This window comes from Balearica regulorum, chromosome 4 (genome assembly GCF_011004875.1).
Source record: "Balearica regulorum gibbericeps isolate bBalReg1 chromosome 4, bBalReg1.pri, whole genome shotgun sequence".
Classification (NCBI taxonomy): Eukaryota; Metazoa; Chordata; class Aves; order Gruiformes; family Gruidae; genus Balearica; species Balearica regulorum.
Window position 1 is genome coordinate 1,386,699 of NC_046187.1, and position 27,950 is coordinate 1,414,648.

At 54.3% G+C, this 27,950-nt stretch overlaps 1 protein-coding gene across 5 annotated transcripts in view; it reads left to right on the forward strand.

Annotated features, from left to right (window-relative positions):
• ADAMTS3 (ADAM metallopeptidase with thrombospondin type 1 motif 3) overlaps window positions 1-17,460 on the forward strand; it is a 104,970-nt gene extending 87,510 nt beyond the window's left edge. For 3 of the 5 annotated variants that reach the window (XM_075750842.1, XM_075750845.1, XM_075750846.1), the window contains 9 exons: window positions 774-907; window positions 1,450-1,573; window positions 5,185-5,265; window positions 6,793-6,956; window positions 7,564-7,729; window positions 8,366-8,498; window positions 8,769-8,976; window positions 9,695-9,812; window positions 14,622-17,460. In XM_075750842.1, the coding sequence (XP_075606957.1) occupies window positions 774-907; window positions 1,450-1,573; window positions 5,185-5,265; window positions 6,793-6,956; window positions 7,564-7,729; window positions 8,366-8,498; window positions 8,769-8,976; window positions 9,695-9,812; window positions 14,622-15,199 (1,706 nt within the window). In that variant the 3' untranslated portion in view covers window positions 15,200-17,460. The remainder of the gene's footprint in view (window positions 1-773; window positions 908-1,449; window positions 1,574-5,184; window positions 5,266-6,792; window positions 6,957-7,563; window positions 7,730-8,365; window positions 8,499-8,768; window positions 8,977-9,694; window positions 9,813-14,621) is intronic. The other 2 variants (XM_075750843.1, XM_075750844.1) reach the window with 2 other exon arrangements.
• The last annotated feature ends 10,490 nt before the right edge of the window (window positions 17,461-27,950 follow it).

Genomic DNA, 27,950 nt, shown 5'->3' on the forward strand with positions numbered 1-27,950 from the left:
AGCCCTTCCTGCCCTCTGCCCTGCGGCTGTCCCGCTACCTGAGTGCAGAGAGCCGATGTTCGGTCACGCCTGCTGGAAGCATTAACGGTGTTTTTCTAGTGGCACTAGGCGAGAAGTTCTTTTTAGTGTTTTCCCACTCTTTTATAGATCCACCTGCCTCGGCCCGTTCTGTCAGCCTTCGTTACTGACATTAATCGAGCCCGTTAATGGCCTTGGGCGAGGGGGACGGCTTCGGGCACAGGGACAGAGCCCTAGTTCCCTGAGGGGTGTTGCGGAGTGGCTGGCGTTTGCTCCGCCAGTGTCTCCCGAGATGCCCTTCACACAGCTGGCGGGGGAGTTACGTTCAGACGTGAACCGGGAAAAACCTCTTCAGCTGCTGTTCTCAAAACCAGGACAGAGTTAGAGCCCCGCATCCTCTGTGCTTTTCACCTGGCTTTAGCACCGTCTCCTCACAGACTCGTTTTTCTGCTGTGGTTTTCCTGCCTCCCTGTGGTTTTGTAAAATCCCAGCAGGATCGGCGTGAAAGCCGCTTTCCGAACAGTGGAGAGCCCAGTCCCTCTTGAGAAGGGAACTGCTTGCTGTGAGAATATCCCTGAGAGCGCCCCGTGATTCACAGAGAAGCACACTAGCTGCCCTTTTTCCCCCACAGCTGTCTGTTAAAGATCTTTTCTCTCTCTGTTGTATTCTCCTCACTCCTGTAGTGGGGTATTTTTCTGCAGCACATCTGGATTGCTGTTTGTTTCTGCAGTTACTTCTCTTTCCTTGCTACACAGCTAATAAGAGATGTCACCTGTACTGCCAGTCCAAAGAAACCGGCGATGTTGCGTACGTGAAACAGCTGGCACACGACGGGACTCGCTGTTCCTACAAAGATCCCTACAGCATCTGTGTCCGGGGAGAATGCGTGGTGAGTGGGAGCCCGCCACGGTCAGCGCGGAGCTGGAGCTGCGCTGCGTTACCGCTCTGCGTAGGGTCGGGCTGAGCAACTCGCTCAGCAGCGCCGAGACGGCCTCTGCAGGTCTTTCTAAATTAAACTTTTGCAGCATCCTTTTCCTCATAATTCCTTGAGGTTTAAATTAAATTAGAGCAACGGCACAGATCCCGTTCCATGGAAACGCTCCTCTTAAACCGATTGTTTCATTTGCCTTTTTTGCGCTTAGTTTTGAGTCTGAAAAGAATTGCGTCTATTTTTCTCGTTCCCATCTTTCTTAGTTTTGAAGTACGGTGAATATAAAGGAAGGATCACTTGCTGTTTTTTACATGAAAACCATTATCCAGCACCAGATTTGCAAGTAATTGGCATTTAAATAGAACAGATCGCTGTTGGGTGGTAATTTCCTCTACGCATTAATTTTGCGATGGCTTCCCACCGCAACTAAAACTGACAAGCAGGGACAAAACCTCCTCTTTTTTTCTTTTTTTTTTTTTTCCCCTCTCTTCCTTCTGCAGAAAGTGGGCTGTGACAAGGAAATTGGCTCCAATAAGGTTGAAGATAAGTGCGGCGTCTGTGGCGGGGACAACTCTCATTGCCGAACCGTGAAGGGAACCTTCACCCGCACTCCCAAAAAGCTCGGTAGGAACAGCACTTTCGTGCCTCTGGGTGCAGTTTCTGCTCTCGCGGGTGCTTCTGCCGTACTTAGGGCTTCTGCAGAAACGCAGCCCGCTTTAAGGGAGCGAAGCACACGTGGAAACCTGACGTGCAAAACCAGTTTAGTGCCCGAGAAAGAAACGCCGCCTTTAAACCAGCGTGGTGTTTCTGTCCTGCGAAGGGCTTCTGTTAGAAGAAAGCTCGATGGGTCAAGCGTAGCCCCGAGTCCTCGCCGTGCGGAGCGTGCTCGGCTCGTTGCGGTGAGCGGGGATACACGGAGTTCTGCCCAACAAAACCGAGCTGCCGTGTCACAGCGACGTGCGGGAGAAACCGAGGCAGTTTGCCTGGCACTGAGTGTAGCCTGCCTCTGTCTGTAGGAGGACGAGAGGAATTTTTTTCTCCCGTTAAAGGATGACCTATTCACAAGTTTTTCCTCTCAAATCTAAACTCAAGACTTCGAAATGGAAGCCTGAATTTTTGTGCGTGTGAAATGGGCATATGGACCCTCACGTCAAATTGGGTGTTTATGATGCTCTGTCACAAATTACAGCCCTTTAGTCAGATAAACAAATTAAGAATAAATTCAGCTGAACTCTGAACTAAATATAAAAATGTTTTGGCAGGAATCCTCGTTTCTCATAGCCTTCAAGTGTGTGACTGAGGTCCCGTGGAACACGACAGCGTTCTGCTAGTCAGGACTAAGAACGACCTGGTTAAAATGTTCACACTGCTCTCTGGGGTATTTTGCAACACATTTCATATCAGTAATAATTCAAGGGCTCCTTGGACTTCTTCAGAAATTCCTGTTTCGTCAGTTATTTGTTACGCCAGGGCAGTATTACCTTGTTCGTTTTGCTGTGGCATTTTGGTCATTTTAAGGCTTTCCTATATTGCTTTTTTTTCCTTCCACCTGGGGAAGCCGCTCAGGGACGCGTATCTCCTGCCTGAGTGGGAGCAGTTATTTCAGGACTATCTCCCTGATCAAACTAAGTGTGTTCAGACAGGGCAGAGAAAGGCTAAGGGGCAGGTAACGTGACTGTCTGCGTTGACAGTTTAGAGGCTGGTAATTGCTGCCGTGAAGGAAGCCTTACTGCAGCATTGATAATTAAATTTGGACAGTGAGCAGACAAACTGAACTTGGACAAAACCAAGTAAATAAATTACATAAAATATTCTGCCAAAAGTATTTATTAATTATGACAAACCAGTTGGAAAAGTTTACTGATCGTACTGATCAAATTACAGTCGAGAGCCTTTCTGAAAGGGATGCTTCCCTGGAGGAGACGGCTCGGACACGGAATAATGCAAGAATCATTCCGACTTTGGGAGTAATGGACTTAAGGCTGTAACTTGAGGCTCATTTATAACCCCGTGTATTTCTGGAGCTGGCAGCTACTGCACTTCTCTTAAAAAAAAAAAAAAAAAAGTAATCAGCAGAACTAAGTGCTCGGCCTTCTAAGAGCATTTCTGACTTTTCCACTGAGAAAATGGTTGGAATTATGGGGGCAGAGAGGATATTCGTGTCACAGCTTTGGATCCAGTCCCGTAAGAGCTTTCTCTAACGAGTCCGGTTGCTGTCGTCGGTACCAGCGGTTTGCAGCTGCCCAAGCCCGGGGTTTGCCTTCCTCCCCGGGAGAGTCACAGGGCGCACGAGCGGCCGGAGAGGCCAGAAAATGCTGCTGGCCCCACCGCGTCGTGGCTGGGCGTTTCTGCCCGCGGGCCACCGAGAGCCACGGCGCCGTCTGGCAGGGCGACGGCGCGCCACAGAGGGTTTGCGCAGCACTTCCCGCGCCTGGAAAGCACGGCAATTCATGAACTGCTGTTCATCAGCCGCTGATCTGCAAATGTTTATGAAAGTGATAGAAGTGTTTATGAAATGTTGATTGTTTTGCAGTGACTTTGGCAGTCTAGTCATTAAAAAGACTAATTGACCTCTTCCAACAGGAAAACATTTAAGCAAGAGGTGCCAAAAAGAATTCAAGTTTCTGGAAAATGAAATCTGCAAGTATCCAACTTAAAATCACCTACCTGAATTTTCACTGGTCTGACTTTCATTGACTATTAAAATTTGCTAGATGTGTCTAATTCCGCTTCAAATGCATTTGAACCCGTAACATAATTTATACTTTACGCTCGTAAAGACCATCTGGCTGACAAACGTAGTCAATGAACTGAGACTTGGCTCCCGTAGCGCTAATTACAGACGTTCTGTTTAAGGGAAGACCAGAGGAGCGTTTACGTTGCCCAAAGGAGCTCGCAATATTTCCCTTTCTGAAACAAAGGACTCTAAAAATACGCTGGGTAAGTTTCGAGCGCTTGCAGAAGGAGAGGCATCCACGGCACCGCGAGGGTTCTGCTGCGGTTCTCGGCTCCCTTCAGCCACCGGCAGATAACGCCAAAGCAGGCAAAAGCGTGGTGTTTCCAATGCTCAAAGGCGGCCGATGGAACGATCGGCAGATGCTGCTTGCGCAGTCGCTCGTCAGCCAAGACCAGGAATTTACAGTGTCATAGCTCTTCTTTCTCTCCACGCCAGGTGCACGGCAAACGACCGATGCCTTCGTTAGTCCCAGAATCCCCAGGGTGAAACAGAATTGCTTAAATGCCGCGTCTCGTGTTTGCAGCGCACAAGTCATAAGACTCTTGTCGCATCTACGCTGCTTCTGTAGCAGGGCTGCGTTACTCGGGAAGATTGCACAGCAGAGTACGAGATGGAGAAACGTGCTCAGCTCTTAAAAACGGGATCTGCAGAGATTTATCATAGTTAAACCTGGAGTTGTTAAAGAGAAAATAGTAGAAATAGGAAAATACCGTGCACTCAGAGTGCCGATGATGCTCTTGTTTAACACTCCGTATTGCGGTGCCTGATGGCAGCTCCCCAGGAGAGATTTTAGTCTTCCCAATGACAGTAATTACGTACTGCTGCACTAATTGCCTGCGGTTTGGACAGATAATAATGGAAATTTAAAATAAGAATAATTTTCTTGGGGAACAGCTTTTTACTTTTAGCTGTAGAGAGTTGACTTCAGCCGCGTGACTTCAGCAGCAGCGGTTTAGTTGATGCATTTTACGCTCCCCGTTGTGGATAGCTTGGGTTAACTCCACACAGACGAGCCTTTTCTGACGTGTGGCGACACCTTTCTCCAGGCTTTGACGTCTCAGAAGTAAGCAGACGCGCTTAAGACGTTAACATCTAACGTGAGAGTAAGTAAAGTCCAGTCGAACAGCCTGGCTGATGAGCGATTCGGAAGAAACGATGAGGAAGACTGGTGGGTTTCCCCTCGTCTCCTGAGGAACACAGGAACCACGCTTTTGCCTGCGTCGTTAATTGGCACGGCCGGTAGCGGTGTAGCTAGTCAAGGGAGAGATAGCTTTGTAACGGGTTTCTCTGCCCTCCCTGAGAGAGGAGAACCCCAGGGAGGTCCTGTCAAGCGCGTTACAAAGCTATTTGCTCCGACGGGTTCTGTCGCCGCCGCTCAGTCGCGGGTGGATGCCCTCTTCTGCAAGTAGAAGCTGGATCACGTAGTGCGCTCCTAACCACGGCTATTACTTTTTCTTTCCATCTCTGCTTTCTCCATTGACTCCTACACATGCCAAAGGGTACCTTAAGATGTTTGATATCCCTCCCGGTGCTCGACATGTGTTTATCCAAGAAGACGAGGCTTCTCCTCACTTTCTTGGTAAGTGTTTCTCTGCTCGGGTTTGGCTTTGAGGCATGATGAGAAGCACGGCGCAGTCACGCAGAAGAACCTGAGGCACGAGATAACCAAATGCGAGCGTTCCGGGTAAATACGTGCATTCAAAATTGCATGTTAAGGACCGAGTCCTGCAGCATAAGCTCGGCAAACAAACATTTGCTTCTCATTTGACTTCTTCAAAATATTTAACTGATCCCAATTTGCATGTTTACTAACAAAAGATTGTCATGGCTCGCATTTAAACGGGCACTGCCAGGGTAAAAACGATGTGCTCTATTACCTGAGTCAAATTCAGTATCTGAAATTATTCTTATTTGCTGCAGATTGTACGTAACAGCTGTTTTAACGGAAAGAGGGTTGGGGAATTTGTGATACGTTTGCAGTCCATGTCATTTCAGATTTTTCCGACATAGGGCAGCTGATACTGCTGTCAGTCAATTTGTATCTTACTGCTTACCGTTTTCTAATGCTTAAGGGATTTTTCGCTCCTAGGAGAGGAGGGGTGAGATCTTCCATCGGGTTGAACGGTCTTTTCATCAGCTCCTCACGTGCTAGGGCAGTCCCTGAGTTGCAAACCCTTCAGGCAGAGTTGGATTATAGGTACTAAAAAGATGGAGGAATAGAAAAGGAAAAAAAAGGCAAGAGGAAACCGTTTCAACTGTGACGACGTCACAGGGGAAAGTTGGCTTTTGAGGTCCGGGAGGTTCCTTTTGGACCCAGCACAGCCTGACGGTACCTTTCAGAGAAGCGCGGCTCTGCTTCGGCAGCGGCTCGCTAAGCGCGGCAGAGCTCCTGCAGTTGGGTTGCTGTGCCCTAGGAACGCGGGAGATTTCTGCGCAGGCTTTTTGCCGCGTTCTCTAATGCATTGGTTTCTAATTGGAGCATAATAATAATAGTAATAATCCCCGCACTACAGGACTTTTAAGGTGTGGCGCAGGAACCCCAAAATAAGTAGTTTCCAGGGGTTCCAGTGCCTCAGCTCTGTGCTGACGGATTTTAGCATTTGAACATACCTACACCAGAGAAACTAAAACACGATGAAAAAGTTGTCATTTCCGTAAGCCGCGGAAAATAGGAAACGCGGTGGAAGTCTGCTGAGGTGTCCGTTACGCTGGCAGGCGTTCCCAGCACTGCGGAGTTTGGCCTTAGGCAAGTAAGGAAGAGGGGCGATCCTGCAGATTTGCCCCCAGTTCCGTGCTAGTGCCCGTGCTGCTGGGGAGCCGGGCTGGCGCGGCAGAGGTGCGCGTTGCACGGGAAGAGGCGCGTCGGCCTCTCTCGAGTTCCGTACCTACCATTCGCGTGGATAAGGAGGTGCAAAACCGAAGCAAATAGGCGAATGCGTCTGTCGCCAGGCTGGAACCTGGCTGCTGCCGGCGGCGGCCTCTCCCGGCGCGTCTCTCGGCGCTTGCTGGCGCCTTGGGTTGGTTGCAAAAGGCCTTCAGAGCATCTCCTGGCGATGGCTGACGGCACGCAGGGGGGCACGACTGGCACTGTTTTCCATCCTTTCAGCAATTAAGAACCAGGCCACAGGACACTACATTCTGAACGGGAAAGGGGAGGAGGCCAGATCCCGATCCTTCATCGACCTGGGCGTGGAGTGGGAGTACAACATAGAAGACGACATAGAAACTCTGCACACAGACGGGCCCTTGCACGACGCGGTGGTTGTGCTGGTAGGTTACGTGTCGAGCGGCAGGAACGCAGTGGGTTTGTCTCTTATAAAAAGCGGCACGGCCAGCGTGGAGCTTCTGCCGAGATAAAACACCGGCGGCCAATCCCTCCCCGACAGACACGTGCCGACGAGACGGCCGATGGCCTGATGCCCTTTCCTCGTTAGCTCTTCCCCAGTCTCGTAAAGTGCCGCCTGTTCGTGCAGCGGTGATAGGTCCGGCAGGAGCCCAGGACGGCATTGTTGGACGGCAGTGGGACGCTGTCAGTGGTCCGTGACAGGGCACTGCACGTCAGGCCGCCTCTGCGACCGGCCCTGCTCTTCAGCCAAGTAAATGAAGTGGCCGCGCCGTCCTTTCACCCTAGGCGACGGTGTCCTGCCTGGCCACCTTAGGATGCTAGCCCAGAAACGCACCTCATTTTAAATGGCTCTGCGTTGATCTTACTATTGTTAGTTCTAACTGCGAAGGCAAAAACCAATTTTGTTTCCCCAATGAGTTAACTAGCAGTTTCCGTGTTTCCCCCAAGAGTCAGACCTCAGTTTCTTTACTTGGCAAAGGGATAAATAATGGCTCCGGTTTATTACCACTGTTTACTTGTGATTATTAATAGATCATTCCTCGAGAGAATGACACAAGATCTAGCCTGACTTACAAATACATCATTCACGAGGATTCAGTACCAACCATCAACAGCAACAACGTCCTCCAAGAAGAAATAGATACTTTTGAGTGGGCGTTGAAGAGTTGGTCGCAGTGCTCCAAACCCTGCGGTGGAGGTAAACTGATGATGTCGCACCCTACGGTAACGAATGACAAATTACCCAGGGTGGAAAAGTAAAAGGTGGGGGGGAGTGAACGCTTTAGAAATCTTGGCCTTCCTTTTTTTTTAAAAAAACAGTTTGTTATTTTGGGCGGCCAGGCGTATAAAGTATCTTAGGTGCCTGATTATTCGAACGTGTCACGCTTCCAGCCTCGAGAGGAGGAGTCCGGTTTAGGTGTTAAATTCCGTACCCAAAGCCGTTGGGACGTACAGACTCCGGCGTTTGTGCTACTGAGCGCTCACGGTACTTAGGGCACGTCCGTTGCTCTTGGGCAAGGAAGGGGAATGCAAGTGTCAAAATAACTTTAACTCTTACATAGAGCAGTGGCGTGTCCTGGGAGCGGAACCACTAACACGGCCCGTGGGTTGGGTCCCCGGTTAGCCGGGGGCCTGCTGCCAAGGAGGTCAGTTCTCTACGCCCTGGCTCGTGCGTAACGCCGGGGTTAGACTAAGGGGTCATAACTGTCCCTTCTGTCACGGCGTCGTGTTGTAAGTAGCATCCACAGAGTTCCGTGCAGCCATAAAACTTACACGGAAACCAAAAATTCTAACAAGAACCCAGTTTTCCTGATGTTTCTGAAATATTTTCCAGGGTTCCAGTACACCAAATACGGGTGCCGCAGGAAAAGCGATAACAAAATGGTTCATCGCAGCTTCTGTGAAGCCAGCAAAAAGCCAAAGCCCATTCGTAGAATGTGCAATCTTCAGGAATGCACGCAGCCTCTGTAAGTACGTCTCGCGTAAAGGCATCAGTGTTTGCTCCCCGTGCTGGGTGTGGAAGTTCACCCGAGCCACACGTGACAGGACGCTGACAGCTCTCTAGACCGCAGTTCCTGCGTTACGGATGGTTTGTTCTGCCTCTGTAAGAATGGTTACTGATCTGATTTGAGTGGTTTCATCCCAAAAATGTCGTATACTAAGGGCTGCCTAGCCTGGCAGCAGTGTGGAAAATAGGTCAAAGTCGTGATGGCGTCTTACTCCTCTTTACTCCCCAGCTGGGCCGCAGATGAGTGGGAATACTGCACAAAAACCTGCGGGAATTCAGGCTACCAGCTCCGAACTGTGCGCTGCATCCAGCCCCTCCACGACGGTGCAAACCGCTCCGTGCATTTCAAGTACTGCAGCGGGGATCGCCCCGAGAGCCGCAGGCCCTGCAACCGCGTCCCGTGCCCCGCGCAGTGGAAGGCCGGACCCTGGTCTGAGGTAGGCAAGCAGCCGTCGTGAGCGAGTGACGTGCCTTGCTGACGTCTCGTGTCTCCCAAGTCAGAGCTCTGCCCGGGCTGAAAGCTCTGGACTGCGTCGGCCAGTTTTCCAAAGCCTGAAAATCCGCAGCCGGTAACGCCTGCTGGCTGCACGGGCTGTTGCGGCTCTCGGGAAACCAGCAAGGAAAATGTTTGCAATGTCAGATACACGATCCCGCAGAACTCGTCTGGAAATTTTGCTTGTTTTTCTCCAACTTGTCGCTTCCCCGCTTCTGCGGGCAGCGTGACGTTTTTTACCGACTCGGACCGGTTTGGAATCACAGAGTTTGTGCAAGTGTCGATCTTGTGCGAATGACTTGGGAACCAGCGGCTGGACCCTCCAGCTAACTCAGTGAGCGCTGAGCTTCCTCTGCCTGCCCTTCGCGTTCGCTTTGTGTTACGGCGTATCGGCTACGGGAAGAATAAGGAGCAAAATTCATAACATGCTCTCATAATCGATTTAGCATTACAGAAAGCAAGAACCAAGGAGAACAGCATCCTCCTCCTCTGCGTGTTTCTCCACAACATCAGTCTACTGATGCTGAAGTCTACTTTGAAAACAAACCGCTGGAGTGTATAGCCTGACCTGAAAGCCGACCTCGGGCTATTTTAGAGCCGTTAATTTTTGCACGTTGCTGTGAAAGCTGAACGTCCTGACTTGCCTTGTGTCTGTCCCGTAGTGTTCCGTGACCTGCGGGGAGGGAACCGAGACCCGGCAGATCGTGTGCCGTGCTGGCGACCGGTGCGACGGAGAAAAGCCGGAATCCGTGAGGGTTTGTAAACTCTCTCCCTGTAACGGTAAGAGAACACCTTACAATGACGAGCCTAACGATTCCTGTCTGGGTAGCGCAGTGCTGGGCAGAGATGTTAGACGCAGATTTCATCCTCGAGTGACCTCCAGAGAAAAATAAGAGACCTCTGTTTAGGTCTAAATAAAAGCTAAACTTCCTGAGAACTTGCTGTGTTCACGCGTACGGGTCTCTAAGAGCAGGCAGAGCCTGCGCTTGTGAGCAGGTAGCGTGCACGCCCCGCTTGCGCGGTGTTGTCAAGGAATTACGCTGTCTGGGGACGGTCACCTCTTGCACGCTGGAAAACACACCCTGGCTTGGAGGGGTTAAACACGCTAGCCTCAGCTGCCTTTGCAAAACTGTGTGCTAGAGGTGAAGGTCAAGCCCAAGTAAACCCTGCTCGACCTCTAAATCCCGGGATAAGTTTTCCAGGCCTGCCAGTTGAGGAAATGAAAAAAAAACCAGATAGAAATGGAACCGCAGAGCATTAATAAGGTTCCTGGGAATCGCATTACATTGTTCTCTTAGAACTTTTGGAACAGATTTTTAAGCTTTTCATAAAGACAACAAAGCCTTTCTTCCTTGGGGTCCGTGACTCTAAGAGGTGGGGTTTATTTGTTTTTTAAATCCCTCGTGGTAGTCCTAACACTCTGACCGCTGGCTGGCAGAAAAAAATAGAGTGAGAGTTCTTAGAAGGCGCAGAGTGAATCTAACTGCTTCCCAGGAGCCTGTAAAGGCGTCCGCTTTTCTTACCTGCCTTCTGCCGGCGAAAGGACTCGGAGCAGAAAACAAATCGGGGAGCAAGGGAGAGTGAGAAAACGCTGTGTCCGCTAGGCGGGAGCAAATCCCTGTCTGTCACTCTGTGAACAAGCACAAGATTGTCAGTCCTGGTTTTCACTGCTCATACCCGTTTCCCAAACTGAAAGAAGTAAGGGCTACATCTTCGCAAAACTGTTCACGTAGCTTTGATCTTGCACTTAAGCATCACCTCAGAGAATCCGTGCTTGAAGCAGCAGCTGGGATTGTCTTGAAAAGCCAGCGTTAAATTCCTGCCTTTCAGAATTAAGCAGGTCACAGGCTTTTTTTCTCCGCGTGAGAGTACTACGTCTCTCTCACTGTAAACAGTACTCGGAGCCAAATATCACAGCTAAAATATCGATAGCATTCTGTCACATTTATGCAGAGAAAGTGTGCGTGGCCACGCGCGGCGTTCCGTTACTCTGAGATCTGCCTAGCCTTGCCTGCTGTTTTGATTTGCAGGGCTTTGGACTCAGCAAAGCGTTAGTGTCTCTCAGGGGGTCTTGACAAATGATTTACTACCTACGAGTAAGGTTGCTGAGAGTTTAATCCTGACGGCGTTAGTTGTCACGAACGCTTGCCGCAGTTGGCGTGATTTCTTTTCCGCTATGCAGCATGTTAGCATTTCTCTTCCGTTTCGAGAACAGACGCGTGTCTGGATACGGGAGGAGAGCCACCGTATGCCTCGGTGGAGCTGAGTCTCGTAGTGTGGAGAAACGAGGACACCTCCCATTGATATTTGACTTCAACTTTATAGATAGTGTCTGTGATCAGAGGGGGACAGGAGGCAGGATTTTATCCTGCAGGTCCGTAGCAATAATCTGAGCAGCGGTCACGTTTCTGCGGCTGTGCCACATTGAGAGAACGGATTTCGTGGTGCTTGGAGAACCAGCTCAGCTCCACGTAAGAGAGCCTGCGCAGAACCTTGGGAAGCCGTTACATCAGCTGCCCCTGCTTTGCACACAGGATGCACAATGAAGAAGAAAGCACGTGCTGCTTTAAATTTGAGTCCCTAAATACCAACTTTCAGCCAGGTTTCTCAGTGGCTGCTGTCAGCAAGCGGTGTTCTTAGAGCTACAGCGGTGCCTTCCCTGAGAGCCGTGGCGGTTCTGAAACCTGGCGCGGAAATCTTGTCGCTGATGTCAGTGGGGTTCTTGTAGCTTCATCTTCTAAAGGTCGCCTAGGCAGCCGATACGCTTTCTTGTGTCTTCTGCTCTTAGTTACCGTGAAGCAAGTAACGAATTGTGAGAAGGAGAACTTTCACCGTGAACATCAGCGGAAGGATGCGAGCACTTACGTACTGCGTAGGAAACGGTTGACTAGGTTGTGCAGAATTAACCTAAAAAACAAAAAAAAGGGATTATGTGAGTATACAGCTCCCAGGTTGTACTTATGGAACCTACCCAAAGTAGATAAGTACAAAACCAAATCTTTGCACTATCACTTGAGTCACAAAATGGAAACCCTCACGAACCGATATCACGGAAAATAACCGTGAGAGCAAAGGACCAAATAAGATGCGTCGTCGCTATGGAAAGGCAAAAATAGTTGTTTGGTACTTTGCTTTTTGGCTCGTCACTTCAGGTGATGCTCTTTGCTTTGACTTACATACTGACAGAAATCCGAGTGCGTTAACAAGACGACTGCCATAATTTTCCAGATCAGGTGCTTGCGTTTCCACGGAAAATCACATTGTTCTGTATGTGATGCAAAGATTTGTGTTTCAATATTAGCTGTTCTAGTTTAGAAGAATTACAAATGTAGCCCTTGAATTTCCCACGCTAAATTCCTGCTGAGAATAGACTTATAGTGCTTTCGTGGAGTACGTGTATTCCCGTGCAGAGCTGCGGATTTAGCGCTCGGTTTGTCAAGAACCAGCGAACGTGTATCGGAGGAGGCACGTCGGGACCGGGAGCAAGGAAAACATTTCTATTACGTGCCGCAGTCGTATAATTTGCTATTTGTAAACAGCGTGCCACAACCCCACTGATGTACGTGTGTGTAATTTCACTCAGTTCAGTGCAATTAAGCTGCTTGACGCTAATCGAGAGGTCGGGCTGCAGTTAATATTTGAACCTAGGAGAACTTGGTTGCCTAACAGACACGTGGTGAGGCAGCGTCTGTACGCAGGTGAGAAAATGTCGCAGCACAGAAAGCGAATAGAATTTCCGAGCTTAGTCAGCGGTGTCACGCGCCGTCTGTTGCGCGCTGCAACGTTCACTGCGTAATTGCTAACCCTGAATGGAGGACTGGACGCGGAACAATCTTCTCAATAGCTGGGGTTAACTTCTGGCTTTTCACATAATAATTTGGCGTACTTCTCTTTTAAGTAAAATTCATCAATACCCTGTCAAGCTAGCCGTGAGATCTTGGGAGGATTCTGCTAATGGAAACTTTCTGCTGGTCTCTCCCCGAGGTGTTTAACTAGTTACTGGGTGCGCCGAGCTACACCCCGTTGCTGGTCTGACTCCGGAGTGCCGCCTTAGCACCCGATTTAGGAGACCGAGGGGACGCAGAGATGCCCCGTGTTTCTCAGGCTGAGTCCTGCGGGGGAGAGAGCCGGGTCGGGCTGGAGCAGGGCGCTGAAACGCGCGGTCTGCGTGGAGGGTCCCTGGGGAAGGGGGTTACCCCTCTCTGCCTGCGGATGCCTCGACTTTGAAATGGCAAGGCGCTCTTCGGAATAGTGCCGACGCTGGACGAGGTGGCCTTCCGAGGTGCCCTCCTGCCTTACTCTGTCGGGTGTTGGCGCTGCCAAGGCACATGAGACGCCAAACTACACGGATGAGTAACTGTACAAAGGAGCGGTAGGCTGAGTTAGACGCAGGGAGGAGATTATTAAGGGAGTATTAAATCTCCTCAATTTAAAATCCGCAAATAGTGCGGGTCAGTGCAAACGCCTGGAGCCAGCTTCCCATCTTCTTCTGCGCCTTGACGCGGCTCTGCTCAGACCCTACCCGAGAACGGGATGACTTCTGCGAAATGAGAGCGAAGTCTTGATTTAACCTCGCGTTCCCGTACAGAATACCAGAGTACCCAGGGAGCTTGTCCCTGGATGCAGAAAGTACAACAGACTGCACGCTGCAGACCAGACGTTCTCGACGGTGCCACCTACTCGTCAGCGGTACAAACTCTCGGTGTGTGTCCCAGTCCTGGTAACAGTAAAACTGAGGACTTCACCTTTGAGCTCCCGAGGGAGCCCGAGTACTGACGTGCTCTTAGCTCGTTAGCAAAGCCTCATTTTCCTTCTGACTTTTTGCGTCACTGCTTTCCTCTCCAGCGGTTTTGTCCACCGTGACCGCTGCATCTCTGTGCGCGCACCAGCCGTCCAGCACGTGCTCGAAGGAACGCTGACCTTTGGGGGATCTCTAATAGATCTTTGACCTCGTGAAGATCTTTGCCCTGACTGAAGGGAACGCCACACATCTGAGGTCTGAGCTATCTTTCCGTAGGTTTTTAAAAGCCTTCCATCAGTTCTGCAGTTACAGTTACTGACAAGCTCAGACTTTATCCAAACAACACTTGATCTAACTCTGTACCGTTTTATTTCAAGGCACGATCTAAAAGGCACCTTTGAGAGATATTGCTTGGGGTTTATTTTCTTCAAGGGAAGATTTCATTGGTTTATTGCTGCTGATAGATAACGTCCTCAGGCTGGAAGGGAAGGTGGGTTGGGGTGCAATGGCATCTGGCCTGGTATGTGGGAGCTCTAGTAGCTTGGCTCTGGAAATTGTAGTCTGTGGTCCTCCGCAAGCGTAGCACGCCCTCCCACAACTCTTCACTTCTGGCGCACGCAGAGGCTGACGTTTCCTAAGCGCCCGCCGATTCCTTTGGTTGCCAGCCAGGGTTATTTTCTGGGGTGGCGGTGAGTTCTGTCGGGGATGAAGCGTCTCGGGTTGCCTGTTCAGAGTAGCCCGTGGTTTATGAAACGTAGGCAGAACTTTGTCAGCGCCCATCGAGACGCTGGCCGGGCGTTCCAGTGCTGTTCCCTGGGTTTACAATCAACGTTACATTTGTTTTGCAGATGAGCCCTGCATGGGAGACAAATCCATTTTCTGTCAGATGGAAGTGCTCGCGCGTTACTGCTCCATCCCCGGCTACAACAAGCTGTGCTGCGAGTCCTGCAGCAAGCGCAGCAGCACCCTCCCACCGCCCTTCCTTACCGAAGCCGCTGAAACGGAAGAGGAAGCGATGTTTGGTCAGCGCGCCCTGCCTGGGGCTCTGATGATGCCAACGCCCGCAGCGCCGCACCACGCGCAGTTCCTGCCCGGGAGGAGTTCCCTGGGCAGGCTGCCCTCTGCAGAAGAGGACGCGGATACGCACGCCTCCCCGTCCAGCGCCAAGCCCGAAGGAGGCAAGTTTCCGCAGGGGAGAGCTCCTCAGGCAAGGAAGACATCTAGGCTGTTTGCTTTGCCACGCCAGTCGCCCGCCAACAGCGGCGGCCTCGGTCCTCGTAACGCCCTTGCGTTGGCGGCAGCTGCTCCCGTGGGGCCGGCGAGTAACGCCACGGCGGGCGCTCCTTCTCCAGCGAGAACCTCACGGAGTAGCGAGAAGCACGGCGAGAAGAGACGGCCTTCGAGGTCCTCCGCATTGGAAAGATGAACGTGAACGCCCTGCGGGGGACGGCCCTTGGAAGAGGCTTCGGTCGGCGCTTTGGGTTTCGTTTCCTTGCTTCTGGACACTATGGTGCATGGTGCTTTCCACCAGCAGGACACTGCAGGTCATCCACTCATTTTCCTTGTAAATACAAAGAACGAGAAGTGCTGGTTCACTTTCTAGTTGCTCCCGTCCTCCTCCCGTCCGGCGTTATCTGGCTAGCTTGAGCGCACCGGAGGAACGCACCAAAGAATATCGCTAACAACAGCGAGCGGAAGGTGCTGAGGGCGTCAGTCGAGCTCTGGCGCAGAGAAGCGGCCCTGGCCTCAGCGCTCACCTCATTCCTTTTGGGTTTAAACACCCACCCGCAGAAAATGCCCCGCTACAAGAGGTACCAAACGTTTACACTACGCAAAATACTTTTGCAGTGGAACAACCGAATCCATGAGACTTGTTTTGCTAATTTATCGATATAAACGGATATCGTATGAGCAGATTTGCAGCTGTCGTGTACATACTGTATATTGCAGAAAGTCAGTATTATTTTTAAGAGTTCCGTGCTGTCAGACAACTGTTTACCTGTGTTGCATTCTGGACACGTGCTAGGTGCCTGCCATTGCGTACTGCCTTATTTTACGTTCCAAGAGTTGATTTTTAAAGCAGCATTATCATAAAAGGAGGAGTTCCGTTTTCATTCGAACTGACATCTGCTGACACTAGGAAAGGGTTTGGGTTTTTTTGGTTTTGAGTATCAGCAATGTGATGCTTTCTTTTGAAATGGGGGGGGGGAAGTGTAAACCCAAAGGTACGAGTCTACTTAGAGCCACCCGCCCGTTAAAAGCAGGTTTAGAAACTTCAGCGTAATTCCAGTCACGGGTTGGAAAAAGGATTTTCGGTGTCTGGGAAAGGAGCGCTGACCCCACGCTGAGCAGGCGTTGCTTCGGCGTGGGAGCAGCGGTGCCGTCCCGTAGTCTCCTTTTGCCGAAGAGGTCAGAGCGGTGTAGGAAACCCTGTAAATACTGTAAGTACTGTAATGGTCACGAGCCCAAGGCGAGTTCTGTTTTCCAGGCGATCTGTTTGCTCTTTCCGAAGCTGAAAAAGCATTACAGAGGTAGAATAGGCACTAATGAGAAATAGTTGTGGCAAGACTTAAAATAGATTTTTTTTTTTTTTTTCCTCTGCTGGAAGCATTGATTTAAAGGTGAGAGAGATATTTATTTTTCAGCGTGGTTCACCTCAAAATCTCCACAACCACAATGCATCTGACTGCAATCAGGTACTAGTAATTTATGTCAATAACCACCTTGCTCACAGTCCACCCAATCGCGCTCTCTCCTGTGTGTTGCTGTAAAGTACTTGTATATAGGATGGAGAACTAAAGATATTTATTAAAAGTTGATTTCTTGATAGTATTTTATGTACTAAATATTTACACTAAGGGCAGTCGAGTATTCTTTTTGCCAAGATAAAATAGAGAGATGTAATTAGATACCTGTACGTGCTATGTCGTATGGATAGAACAGAAATTTAAGCTAACTAAACTACTGTAGAGAAACTGTTGATCTTATGCTTTTAAAAAAAAAAAAAAAACCAGTCTTATGACAGTTTTCTATTGCAGGCATCTTTAATTTCGAAATAGGCTATTAAAGTTTCACGTGCAATTGTTGCTTCCCCGTAAAATGATGGACCCATTTAAAAGAGCAGTGACTACGTACCTCTGAAATGCTCTCAAGTAGATTGGGACCCCAAAGGTGAAATTCTAGAAACGTCTGTAGTGATTATGCGGAATCCCTAGGAGGGACTAAGGATGAGAATTGTTGTTGGTAAACAGTTAAAGCGACTGAGAAGGTAGGTAGGGTACTCCTGTTCGGGGAAGCGCGGGGTTACGCTGCGAGAGGCACCGTGCGTCGTGCTCGGTGTGATCGAACCCGCCGACGTCTTGGCTCGACGCCGCTCAAGAGTTGCTGCTACCCTTCTGCGAGGCTTCCGACGGTCCGACGGTTAGCGGTAAACAGGTTGTACGGACAATCCCTGAGCCTCAGACAGACAAATAGGGTGTGTTTGGTTCTGTCAGATTCCCCCAAAGTCAAATTCTCCTTTCTCTCTGTCTTTATCTTTTACATATACTCAATGTGGGTGTAGATAATCCTTGTACCTTTTTGATTTCTACCGAGCTAACTTCTCTTTCTATAAAGTGTACACTACTGATACTGTTTGTTGTATTGGGGAGCACGTAGCAATAAAATCTTTAACGTTAACGAGGCTTTCTCTGGTTTGATTCGCACGGGAGGGTCTGGTTTGTTCATTTTCCGGTTTCGTCTTTTGCGCAGTGAAAGGCCGGTTACATCCCAGGCGTGAACTTTACCGTCTCGGAAAACAGTTCATCTGAATTAAATATTTATTTTTAAAAAGTTTCTTTTTAAATGCTTGATTTTTTTTTTTTTTCTTTTTAAATTGGGGAAAGGAAGGAGTGCATTTCCAGTGTGCAAGGACTGCCTGGCACACGTGTGAGCAGCCAGGTGGCAGCTCCAACCCTCTTGCCAAGCACACGGAACGTTTTGGGCTTTGCTGTTCGGGAAAGGGGGTCGAGGGGATGCCGGGCCAGCAGAACAGGAGGCGGCTGCTCTCCGCTCCTGTACCCAGAGGAGTTTCCTGAGCGGTGAGAGGATTTCAGGTCCGCGCCAGACACCGAAACCAAAAACCCCAAGACCTCGCCCGTGTGAGTTCAGTACAGGTGCGCGGTTGAGGGAGAGTTCTGGCCGCCTGCTCATCTGTCTGCACTAAGTGTTGAGCCCGGTGGCTCTAAGGTGCCTCCTTGGATAAAAGTGCCGTCTTTCTCATTTGACGAGTCCCAGGCTCGCACCCGTAGCTGGTATTTACCTAAAGCCACAACTTCCCCATGACCGCAGGACAGTGCGATGCCAGCTTGTGCCGTAGTGCCGCACGCTCCGGCCTCACTGCCTGAGGTAGGTCACGCCGGTACCGTTCCAAAAAGGCGATGGCGATTTTTATGCAGTTCTGGTTTTCCAGAACGGTGGATCCGGGCTGCGACTTGTAGAGTGTCGTGGTTTAACCCGGCCGGCAGCTACAACAACCACGCGGCCGTTTGCTCGCTTCCCCGCACTGGGATGGGGGAGAGAGACTCGAAAAGAAAAAGGTAGAACTCACGGGGTGAGAGAAACTCAGTTTAATAGCACAAAGATGCTGATGACAATAGACGGTACAAAACAAGTGAGGCACAGCACAAATACTCATCACCCAGAGCTGATGCTCAGCTAGTTCCCGAGTCGAGCCGCCTCCCAGCCAACTCCCCCAGTTCTATATGGAGCATGATGCCATATGGTATGGAATATCCCTTTGGCCCGTCTGAGTCGGCTGTCCTGCCCGTGTCCCCTCCCTTGACCTTCCCCAGCCTTCTCCATGGCAGGCCGGTATGAGAAGCTGAAAAGTCCTCGACTGCTTGGCAAGAACTAAAAACATCAGTCTGTTATTAACATTATTCTCCTCCTGTATCCCACACACGGCACTATACCCGCTGCTGGGAAGAAAATTAACTCTATCCCAGCCAAAACCAGGACATAGAGAAAAGCTCATGGGGTGAGAGAACAGGGAGGTCTTCATCTCAGAGGTGGGCTCTGGAGGAGCTTTGGGGGTTTAACCGGGTCTGGAGGGGCTTTGGGGGTTTACCTGGGTCTGGAGGGGCTTTGGGGGTTGCACCCAGCAGAAGAGAGGCTGAGAGGGAGACCTGATGGCTGCATGCACGTACCCAGCAAGCGTGGCAAGGCAGGAAACAGACGCCAGCGTTTATGATCCAGCGAGTACGTACACGGCAAGGAGCGACCTACGCCCGCGTGTGTGTGCCGTCGGCTCGGGCAGCTGGGAGTCCTGCCTGCCGCTCTGCGGTCTGACCCAGGGGAGGCGGTTTCCACGCCGCTGCGGTGCGGCCGAAGGGCCCCAGGGAGGTAGGGACCCCATCGGGGTCCAGCCTGGGCAGGGCACGGCCCCCCTTCGGCTGCGGGCGTACCCGGCGTCCCCCGGCACCACGCGGAGCTCGAGCATCGCAACGGCCTCTGCTGCGGGCGAGGGGGTTTGCACCGCAGATTGGGAGCAGTGCTTTGGTATTTGGGCCGTAAGCATTGATTTTAATGCTGAAGGGTGTCATGTAAAAATGCTAAAGGATGTTTGCGAAAAAAAAAAAAAGGCAAAATAGAAAATGAATGGTAAGGGGACCAATTCCCAACCCGCTGCACTGACAAGAGCAGGCTGTGTCACTCACCTGGGCTTCAGGTCTCAGCTAAACCTGTTTTACTGCCTCCTGCCAAGAGTTACATTCTCTGAGTACCTTCCTGCAGGTTTAAGCCGGGCAAGTAAATCTGAAGCAAGCGTCTAGTCGTGTGGAAATTCTGGTAGAGAGCGCGAATACGTTTCTTAAGGAAGAGTCTTTAAAAAAGTCTGAGGTCCATTTAAGCGCCAGCTGAGAGCGCTGAAAAGCTCCGTGGCTCCCGGTTGCAGGCGCTGGGCTGAGCGGCGCGCGGGCGGCACTGAGAGCGGCCGTGACCTGCGCTGCTTCCCCCGGTGGGGCGGCTCGCGAAGGGCAATTCCCGAGACGCGTCTGTTGGAACGGGAACGGCGGCTTCGACCTGTCGCCAGAGGAGAGCTTGTTAAAATACTGCTTACACGATTCTGCAAGAGCAGCAGGCAGGTTTTCACGGGACAAAATTCAGCTGTTAGCTCTCTGTTGGGCTTTTAAAGCGTTATCTTTGGAAAGAGAGCTTGAGCCTGTCATCCTTTGAACTGCAGCGAAGGCAGAGATTCCGGCAACTTGAACCAGTCTCTTAGGAAGATGCCGACCGTCCATATTCAAAAAGAGAAGTCGTCCTTTTCCTTTTCAACTCATTAAAACTTCACAAAGGAAGTTGGGGCCGAGGTAAATGGCTACGAGCACAGTGCAAAGCAGGTCTGGCTCTGGCTTCGCACTTGGGTGTATTATTCACGTGGGGTTTTCCTAATCCTCTGAAAAAAGATTGCGCCTGAGGTAAGGTCTTTCACGCGGCGGGTGTCCTATGGATTGCACCTTATTAATTGCAGTGAAAAGCGGGGGGGGCAAGTCTCTATTTTAGTTTTCGTAGGAAAGCATCTCACTTGGGAAGCCGTTAAGATCCGGGAGTGGTGACGGCCGGGCTGGAAGCAGCAAGGGGAGGGAAATCCCCGTCCCCATTTATGGACCGTGTTCTTTGCTTTTGCGTAGATGAAGATGATTTCCAGGCTGCTCTTTCCTTCGAGTTACAGCAATTTGTCACACTAGATAATGTTTTCTAAGAAAAAAAAAAAGGGTGGGGGGGGAATCCCCCCCATTTTTTCAGCCCGCAGGGATACTGTGCCTTTCCCTGAGCGCCGCGTGGATGACGTCGGCCCCGGGGCGTGCTGCTCAGGATCCTGCCAGGACGGGTCGTTTCCTCCGGAGTCAGCGCGAGCCCGCGCCCCCGGGATGCTCGCAGCGCTTGGACCCGATCCCGGTTGCGGAGGAGCTTGGCTGGCTTCACAGCGAGCGACCGTCAGAGCTGGGGGCGTGCGGGGGTCCCTGGGTGCCCCAGTCCAGACCTCCTGGGACGCAAGGGGAGCCGTGGTGATGCCTGGGATGCTGCGGAAGGAGATGTGGGGTTCGGGACGAGTAAGAGGCTTTTCTGTCGCTTGGTATTCGTTTCGCGGGGGTTTATGCCGTTGCTCCGGGGTACAGAGCACGCTGGTTCGGCCTGTTGCTTTTACCCTTGTTCCGCGTTGTCAGGAACGTGCCAAACCCCTTTGAAGTCTGAGGGGCGACCAAGCCAAACGTACACACGGGGAAAAGAAGAGCGATTTACGCTGCGGGGAAGTGTCACAGCTACTCCTTTCCCCCCTTTTGACTGCTTTGCATTGAACCTTGAGATTGCACGGGTATTCATGAAATCAAAATTATAATAGCACATTTAAATAAATTAATTTTACGTGTTTCATGGTACGCAGGTCCTGGACCCAAAACCCAAGACTTCTACACTGCGATCACCCTCCAAAGGTGCAAGGGGATCTCTTCGATTGCAGTGCCGCTCCCAAATTACTTGAGCCGTCCCTCCAGAACCGAAGGCGAGTAGCGCACAGAGCGTCCCCTGCTCGCCGCGTCCCGACCCGCCGCTGCGCTGCTGTAAGAGCCCGCGGCGCACACCCCGCTCCCCGTGCGAGCCCTGTGCGTGAGGCAAGGCTCTGCACGCAGAAACTCAAACGCGTCTGAATAACAGCATTAAAGGGAAAAAAAAAAAAAAGGTAAAGTAGCACCTCGAAGTTGTCGTTCTTTTATTTCCCAGGAAACCCGGTGCGCGGGGACGGGCACCCTGGGACAGGCTGACCGCGTAGCCCGGGGTCTGCTCTCTTGCTGTGCTCTGTGACAGACGCTTACGGAGAACCTGTAGGAGCCAGGGACGCGCAGGACGGCCGTCTGTTCCCGGGCAGCCTTCTCCCTGTGTGGGTGGGAGAATCCACGACCCGTTATAAAGCGACAGAATTAACCGATGCGACGGTGCAGGACCGACTTCTCCTTCTCCGGTGGTTTTCCACCCTGGGCTCCGCGCTGCCCGTCAGCACAGCGGCTCAGCGCTCCCGCTGCCACCCGAGGGGGGTGTGCCGAAGGGGGAAAGCAAACGCCCGAACCAGGTACGTCCGCCGTGCTGCCAGGGCGATGGGGGGCCGCTCGAAATCTCTGCCCAGGGCACAGGGAACCTGCTTAGGACCGAAGGGCGCTTCCGGAGCCCGCGTCGATGCCCTTGGAGAGCCCCGAGTGGCTTGCTTCACCTCCCCTGCCGTTCCAGGCCGACCGGAACCACTCGGATGTTCCCAGAGTGTCCCGAAGGAAGCACTTAGCAGGGAACGACTCGTTAGTGCGGAGGGGCTAAAAGCAAAGCCGCCCCAAGGAACCAAGAAAAACGCGTGGGCGGCTGCGCAGAGCTCCGCGTGCAAATGCAAATGTGAAGCTTTGTCTGAAACACCGAGTGCGCGTGAAAGGGCAGAAGCGTCGTTACGGGAGGCGCAGCCTTTGCTTTCCAGGCGCTGCAAAAAAGCTGTGTCGAGCTCCGTCCCTCTCCCGATCTCCTCCTGTGACCTCCCCCCGGCTCCGAGCGCTGGGACGGTTCCTCCTGAAGGTGTCCGACACCGCTGCACGGGCTGGTCTCCATCTGGGGCGACCCGGCAGGACGCAGAGCCAGGAGCACGGGAGCCCGACTACGGGATGGGAGGGTAAAGATGGTTTTCCTGCCGCCTCCCCGCGCGCTGAGCCCAGATCCCAGCTGCGTTCAGCCCCGTGCCACGGCTGGCGAGTCGGATGCAGAAGATGTTGTACGGGAAGCGCTTGGAATAGGCCCAACCTTCCCGGCCTGGAGCGCCGCGGGGCAGCCCGGGACTCGGCTGTGATCACGGCGTGCTTCGTCCCCTCTGCTCCGTGTACCCAGTGCCTACACCTTTACGTTCCAGAGTACTCTGGGAGCAGAGATAAACGTGTCCTGGGGAACAGACCCTGCCCGCCGTGCGTGAAAGGCACGGCCCCGGGGGCTGGAAATAAGTAACGAGAAAATCAGCACGGAACTGGAAGAGCCTGTGCTGCTGGAAGAAATCCCCGTTGTATTGCACAGCGAAACGGGATGGCTCGGTGTGATGCGCGCGTTCCCTCACTCACGCGTTACTTTCCACACAAATATTGATGGGCCTCGCTTGTAAACTCTGCGCTACGGGTTCCTTTCCTAAAGCACACACAACCCGTGTGGAGGAACCCGGCCCGAGGCGATTCCCGACGCTGTGAGTAAAGCGTCTGGGTTTGTCGGCCGCGGGCCGGGCGGTTCAGCGAGGAACCAGCGTGCTCCTGGCTGGGGGCGATCACTCCGAGGGTGTAAAATGATGTAAGCAGCCGGCCAGCGCCGTCAGGACTCGAACATTCACATCGATGCGCTTTCGGTCTTTCAAAACAAAATGGTCTGTGGGTGTTCAGCTGGGGGGGAAAAATCAAGGCTAGATATTTTATATGTTTATTGGTATGTATAGAAATAAAGTTTGGCTTTGAAGGTTCCTGTTGGAGTTTTACCCCCGAGACGCGCCCTGTGCTCGTCGCTTGGGAGCGGCCCAGCGCCGCTGCCCTTCGGTTCGGCGTTTGCCAGGGCGGCTGAGAAGAGCGGGTGGGAGTGGTGGGAGCAGTTTTGGGGTGAACCCCCCCCCGGCTGCAGCTGTGACCAGAGCTCCCCGCAGCCCTGACGCACCCCGCGCCGACGGCCTGCCTGTTCCCGGGGATGGCGGGACACGGGGTATCTCACGTGTGGCCGGGGGCATGTGGCCGCCAGCCCCCCCCGGACAGGGTTGGGGCGTTTGTGGGGCCGCAGGGAGGGGCCGGCCCCTCTGGGCGCCCCGCCATCGGGGCAGCAGCAGCCGGGGAGCCGTGGGGCTGCGCTGGGAACCGGCTTTGCCCACCATGGCGAGCGGGACCCCAGCGCGGCTGATGTGTTCGTCGTCGGCTCAACGGGACGGAGCTGTGGCGCTGGGTCAGCCGAGCCCCTGCGCCCCGGTTTTGGTGCCTGGGGGGGGGGAGAAACTGGGGGGAGGTTTGGGGGGGGTGTGGGGCTGTGTGTCCCCCTCTCTGCCGTTGGGGGGGGAGCTGGGGACCCAGGGACGGGTCATCGGGGCAAAGCCCCTTGTTCTTCTGCCCTCGCGATGGGTGGGGGCTGCCCCCTTGCATCACCACCCAACACTACAATGTCATCGCGTGTCACGATCCCGCACCTTCTGTATCTCGGGGGGGCCACACGGCAGGGCCGGCACAAGGCCAGGGACCGGCGTGGCCGCAGCCGCCGCCACAGCAGCCGCCAGAGCAGAACCTGCTCGAGACGCAGGCGGCACAGCACCAGGCGGTGGCAGCGGGCCTACGGGCGGAGGAGGCGAAGCCGAGGTGGGGTGAAAGCGGGGGCCATCCCCGGGCACCACGGGGGGGAGGCGGCGGTGGGCGACGGAGGGGCGGCGAGGCGGGAGGAGTGGGGTGGGGGACTCGCAGGCCGCTGCGTTCTGCCCCAGGTCGCCGGTCTCCGATGAGGAGGATGAGGAGGATGAGGAGGATGAGGAGGACGATGAGGAGCAGGAGAGCACTCTAACTGCGGTGCCCGCGTCCTCCCGCGCAGGGGTGTCCGGCCATCAACCGCCGCCTGCCCGGGAGCCGACACGCCATCCCGGGAAGCCGGAGCCGCCCGCCCCAGGACACCTGCTGCCCGGCCTGCTAATAAACTGCTGAAACCGCCTTCCTGCCCCAGCCCATCATTAGCCCATGGCCACCAGCCCTGGGCCGCGGGTCCTGGGGCTGCGCTGGGGGCGAGGGGCCTGGGCTGCTCTGAGCTCCGGGGGGCACCCCCGTGTCTCCAGGGGAGATGCGTATAGATATATAGATATCTGCCTGAAACGCAGCGAGCTTTCCCTGGCTCCAGCCACCTGCATCGCCGGGCGTTTCTCACGTCATTGCCAGCACGGCTGGACCCCTGCCCTGGGAATGTGCATCCCCTCGGCATCCTGCCCGGGCGATGGCCCAGCACAGCGATATCCCAAAGCACAGCGATACCCCCCCAGCACAGCGATATCCCCCCCCAGCACAGCGATAACCCCCCAGCACAGCGATACCCCCCCAGCACAGCAATACCCCAAAGCACAGCGATATCCCCCCAGCACAGCGATATCCCCCCAGCACAGTGATACCCCCCCCAGCACAGCAATTACCCCCCCCCAGCACAGCGATTACCCCCCCAGCACAGCGATTACCCCCCCCAGCACAGCGATTAACCCCCCCCAGCACAGCGATACCCCAAAGCACAGCAATACCCCCCCCAGCACAGTGATACCCCCCCAGCACAGCGATACCCCCCCAGCACAGCGATACCCCAAAGCACAGCGATACCCCCCCACCTCGCTGGCTCCCCGTGCCAAGGACGGACCCAGAGGGTCCCGAGGCCCCAGAACCTGCCCCCTCCCCAAAGCAGCCCCGTCCCAGCACCCACAGGGCCGGCGGGGGGGGCCCTGCCGCCTCCCCCAGCACCCGGCCCCCAGAGCCCCGAGGGTCCCTCGGCACCCCCTGCTCCGGGACGGGGGGCTGCCCAGGGCTGGGGGGCAAGTTCTGCAGCGCTGCTGCTGCTCTGCACCTCGGGAGCTCGCTGCTGCTGGGCTCTCGCTTTTGGGCATGTCTGTATTTGGGCACGGCTGGTTTGGGGCCTTTCTGTTTGGGGGGTTTGGGTGGGTGGTTGGTTGTGGGCTGTATTTTTCCCCAGGCAGGTGCTTTGCGGGGTCAGTTTTGCTGCTGCAGCAGCTTTTTCCCCACCAGCAGCTGCCCGTGGGGTGGGGTGAGGGGCTGCTGCTCCCTTGGCTGCTTTTGCACCTCTGCCTCTTCGTTTTGTGCTTTGTTTCATTCGCTCTCTTTTTTCTCTCTTTGAAGTTATTTTTTCCTGTTTTGTCTTGTTTCCTTTTTCTCCCCTTTTTATTTTTATCTGTTTTCTGTTTGCTCTTTTTCCTCTTTTTAATTTTTTTCTTTTTCTCCTTATTTCATGTTTTTTCTCTTTTTTCTCCTTATTTCATGTTTTTTCTCCTTTTTCTCTTTATTTCATGATTTTTCTCTTTATTTCTCCTTATTTCATGTTTTTTCCTCTTTTTTCTCCTTATTTCATGTTTTTTCTCTTTTTTCTCCTTATTTCATGTTTTTTCCTCTTTTTTTCTCCTTATTTCATGTTTTTTCTCCTTTTTCTCTTTATTTCATGATTTTTCTCTTTATTTCATGATTTTTCTCTTTATTTCTCCTTATTTCATGTTTTTCCTCTTTTTTCTCCTTATTTCATGTTTTTTCTCCTTTTTCTCCTTATGTCATGTTTTTTCTCTTTTTTTCTCCTTGTTTTTCCTCTTTTTTTCTCCTTATTTCATGTTTTTCTCCTTATTTCATGTGTTTTTTCTCTTTTTTCTCTTTATTCCATGTTTTTTCTCTTTTTTCTCTTTATTTCATGTTTTTCCTCTTTTTTTCTCTCTATTCAATGTCTTTCTCTTTATTTATTTTTCCCTTTCCCCTTTCCCCTCCGGTTTCCCGGTCCCCCCCAGGTGCGGGCTCTCCGCGGGCGATGGGCCAGGACCCGCCCCCGGGGGAGGGAGGGAGGGGGGGAAGGGGCGGCCCCGGCGGCCCTGGGGGCTTTTGGGCCGCGGGGGTGCGGGGAGGGGGTCGGGGCTGCCGGTTTGGCTCCGGGACCCCCACCCCGGCCTGGCGCCGAGGAGCCGCGGGGGCCTCCGGGGCCGGTTCTGGGGGAGAAGAGTCGCTCGGGATCGCTCCCCGGCCGGGGACGCCTTCGCGCTTTGCCGGCGGCCCCGGGAGCCCGAGCGGGGGGCGAAGCTGTTCGGTTCGGGGGTGCCGGGGCTCTCCCCGTGCGGGGGGGGCAGCACCTCCCGGGCCTGCCCCGAGCTCTGCGGGTCCGGCAGCACCGGCAGCCACCGGCAGCACCAGCAGCCGCCGCCGCCTCTCGGGGCCGGTGCTGAGGCTCTCCCCGCGGGTGGGGGCTGGGCTGAGCCTGCTCGGGGCTCGGCCGGGGTGGGGGGCCGGGGGGGTGCTGGTGCCCGGGACCCCGCTGGCTGCCTGGGCCGGGTCTGGCCGTGGCTCCGCTGCCGCGGGCTCTCGGTAAGGGCGTCGGAGCGAGTCCCGCCCGTGTCTTTGCAGCCGGGGGGCTTTGCCCGGGAAGCGGCTTTAGGCTCGGCCTAGGGAACGTCCCGCGGCGGGGCCGGGCCGGGCAGCCGCTCCTAAGCCGCTCCTAAGGCGAGGTGGGTGTCGGGGCTCGGCATCCCCCCGGCCCCGCTGCTCCGTGTGCTCAGCCGCAGGAGCCGGGAGCAGGCGGGAGCGGGGGGGTGCGGGTGCGGGTCAGGGTGCGGGGACGGGACCGGGACCCGGGCCGGGCCGGGGGGGCCTCTCTGCTCTGGCCGGGCGGAGGGAAAGGCTTGGCACGGGGAGGGCAGGCTGTCTGAGCGCCGGCAGGGACAAGGGGCCCGACGGAGCCTGCCGAGGCGCTCGGGACCCCCCTTTTGTGCCCCGGGGGGCGGTCGGGTTCCCGGGTTCCCGGGAGGGAGCGAGCAGGGCGGGCGGGCGGCGGGACCCGGGGCGGCCCCGTGGGGCGGGGCGCTGGCCATAAAAGGCGTGGGCGGGGCGCGGGGCGGGGCCAGGCGCAGGCGCAGGGCGCTGTGGCGGTGGCGGCTCTGCCGGAGCGGTGAGTGCGGGCGGCGCGGGGGGCCCGGCCCGGCCCGGGGCGGCTCTGCCGGGGCTGCCGGCGCCTCCGGGGGCTGCGGGCGGGCGCGGGGCGCCGGGGAATAAAGCCCGGAGGGCCGGAGCCCGGCGCCCCCGGCCCAGCCCCAGCCGCTGCCCCCGGCCCGTCGCCCAGCCCCGCCGGGGCTCCCGGGACCGGCCCCGGCCCCACCCGCGGTGTGTGTGGGGGGGGGCTCGGCAGCCGGGTCTGGGGGCTCGGGGCGCCGGGGCTCAGCACGGAGCCCGGGGCTGCGCTTGGCAGGCTGGGCCCGGGCGCGGCGGCCGGTTCCGGGGCTCCGCAGCAGAGACGGGCTGCGGGGGGTCGGGGCTGAGGCACCCGGAGTCGGGGCACCGGGCCGGGGCCCAGAGACCGGGCCCGCGTTTGGGGGGCGGGGGGGCTCCAGCCCAGGGGCGCTGGGGCAGGCTCAGGGCTCAGGCTGTGCTTCC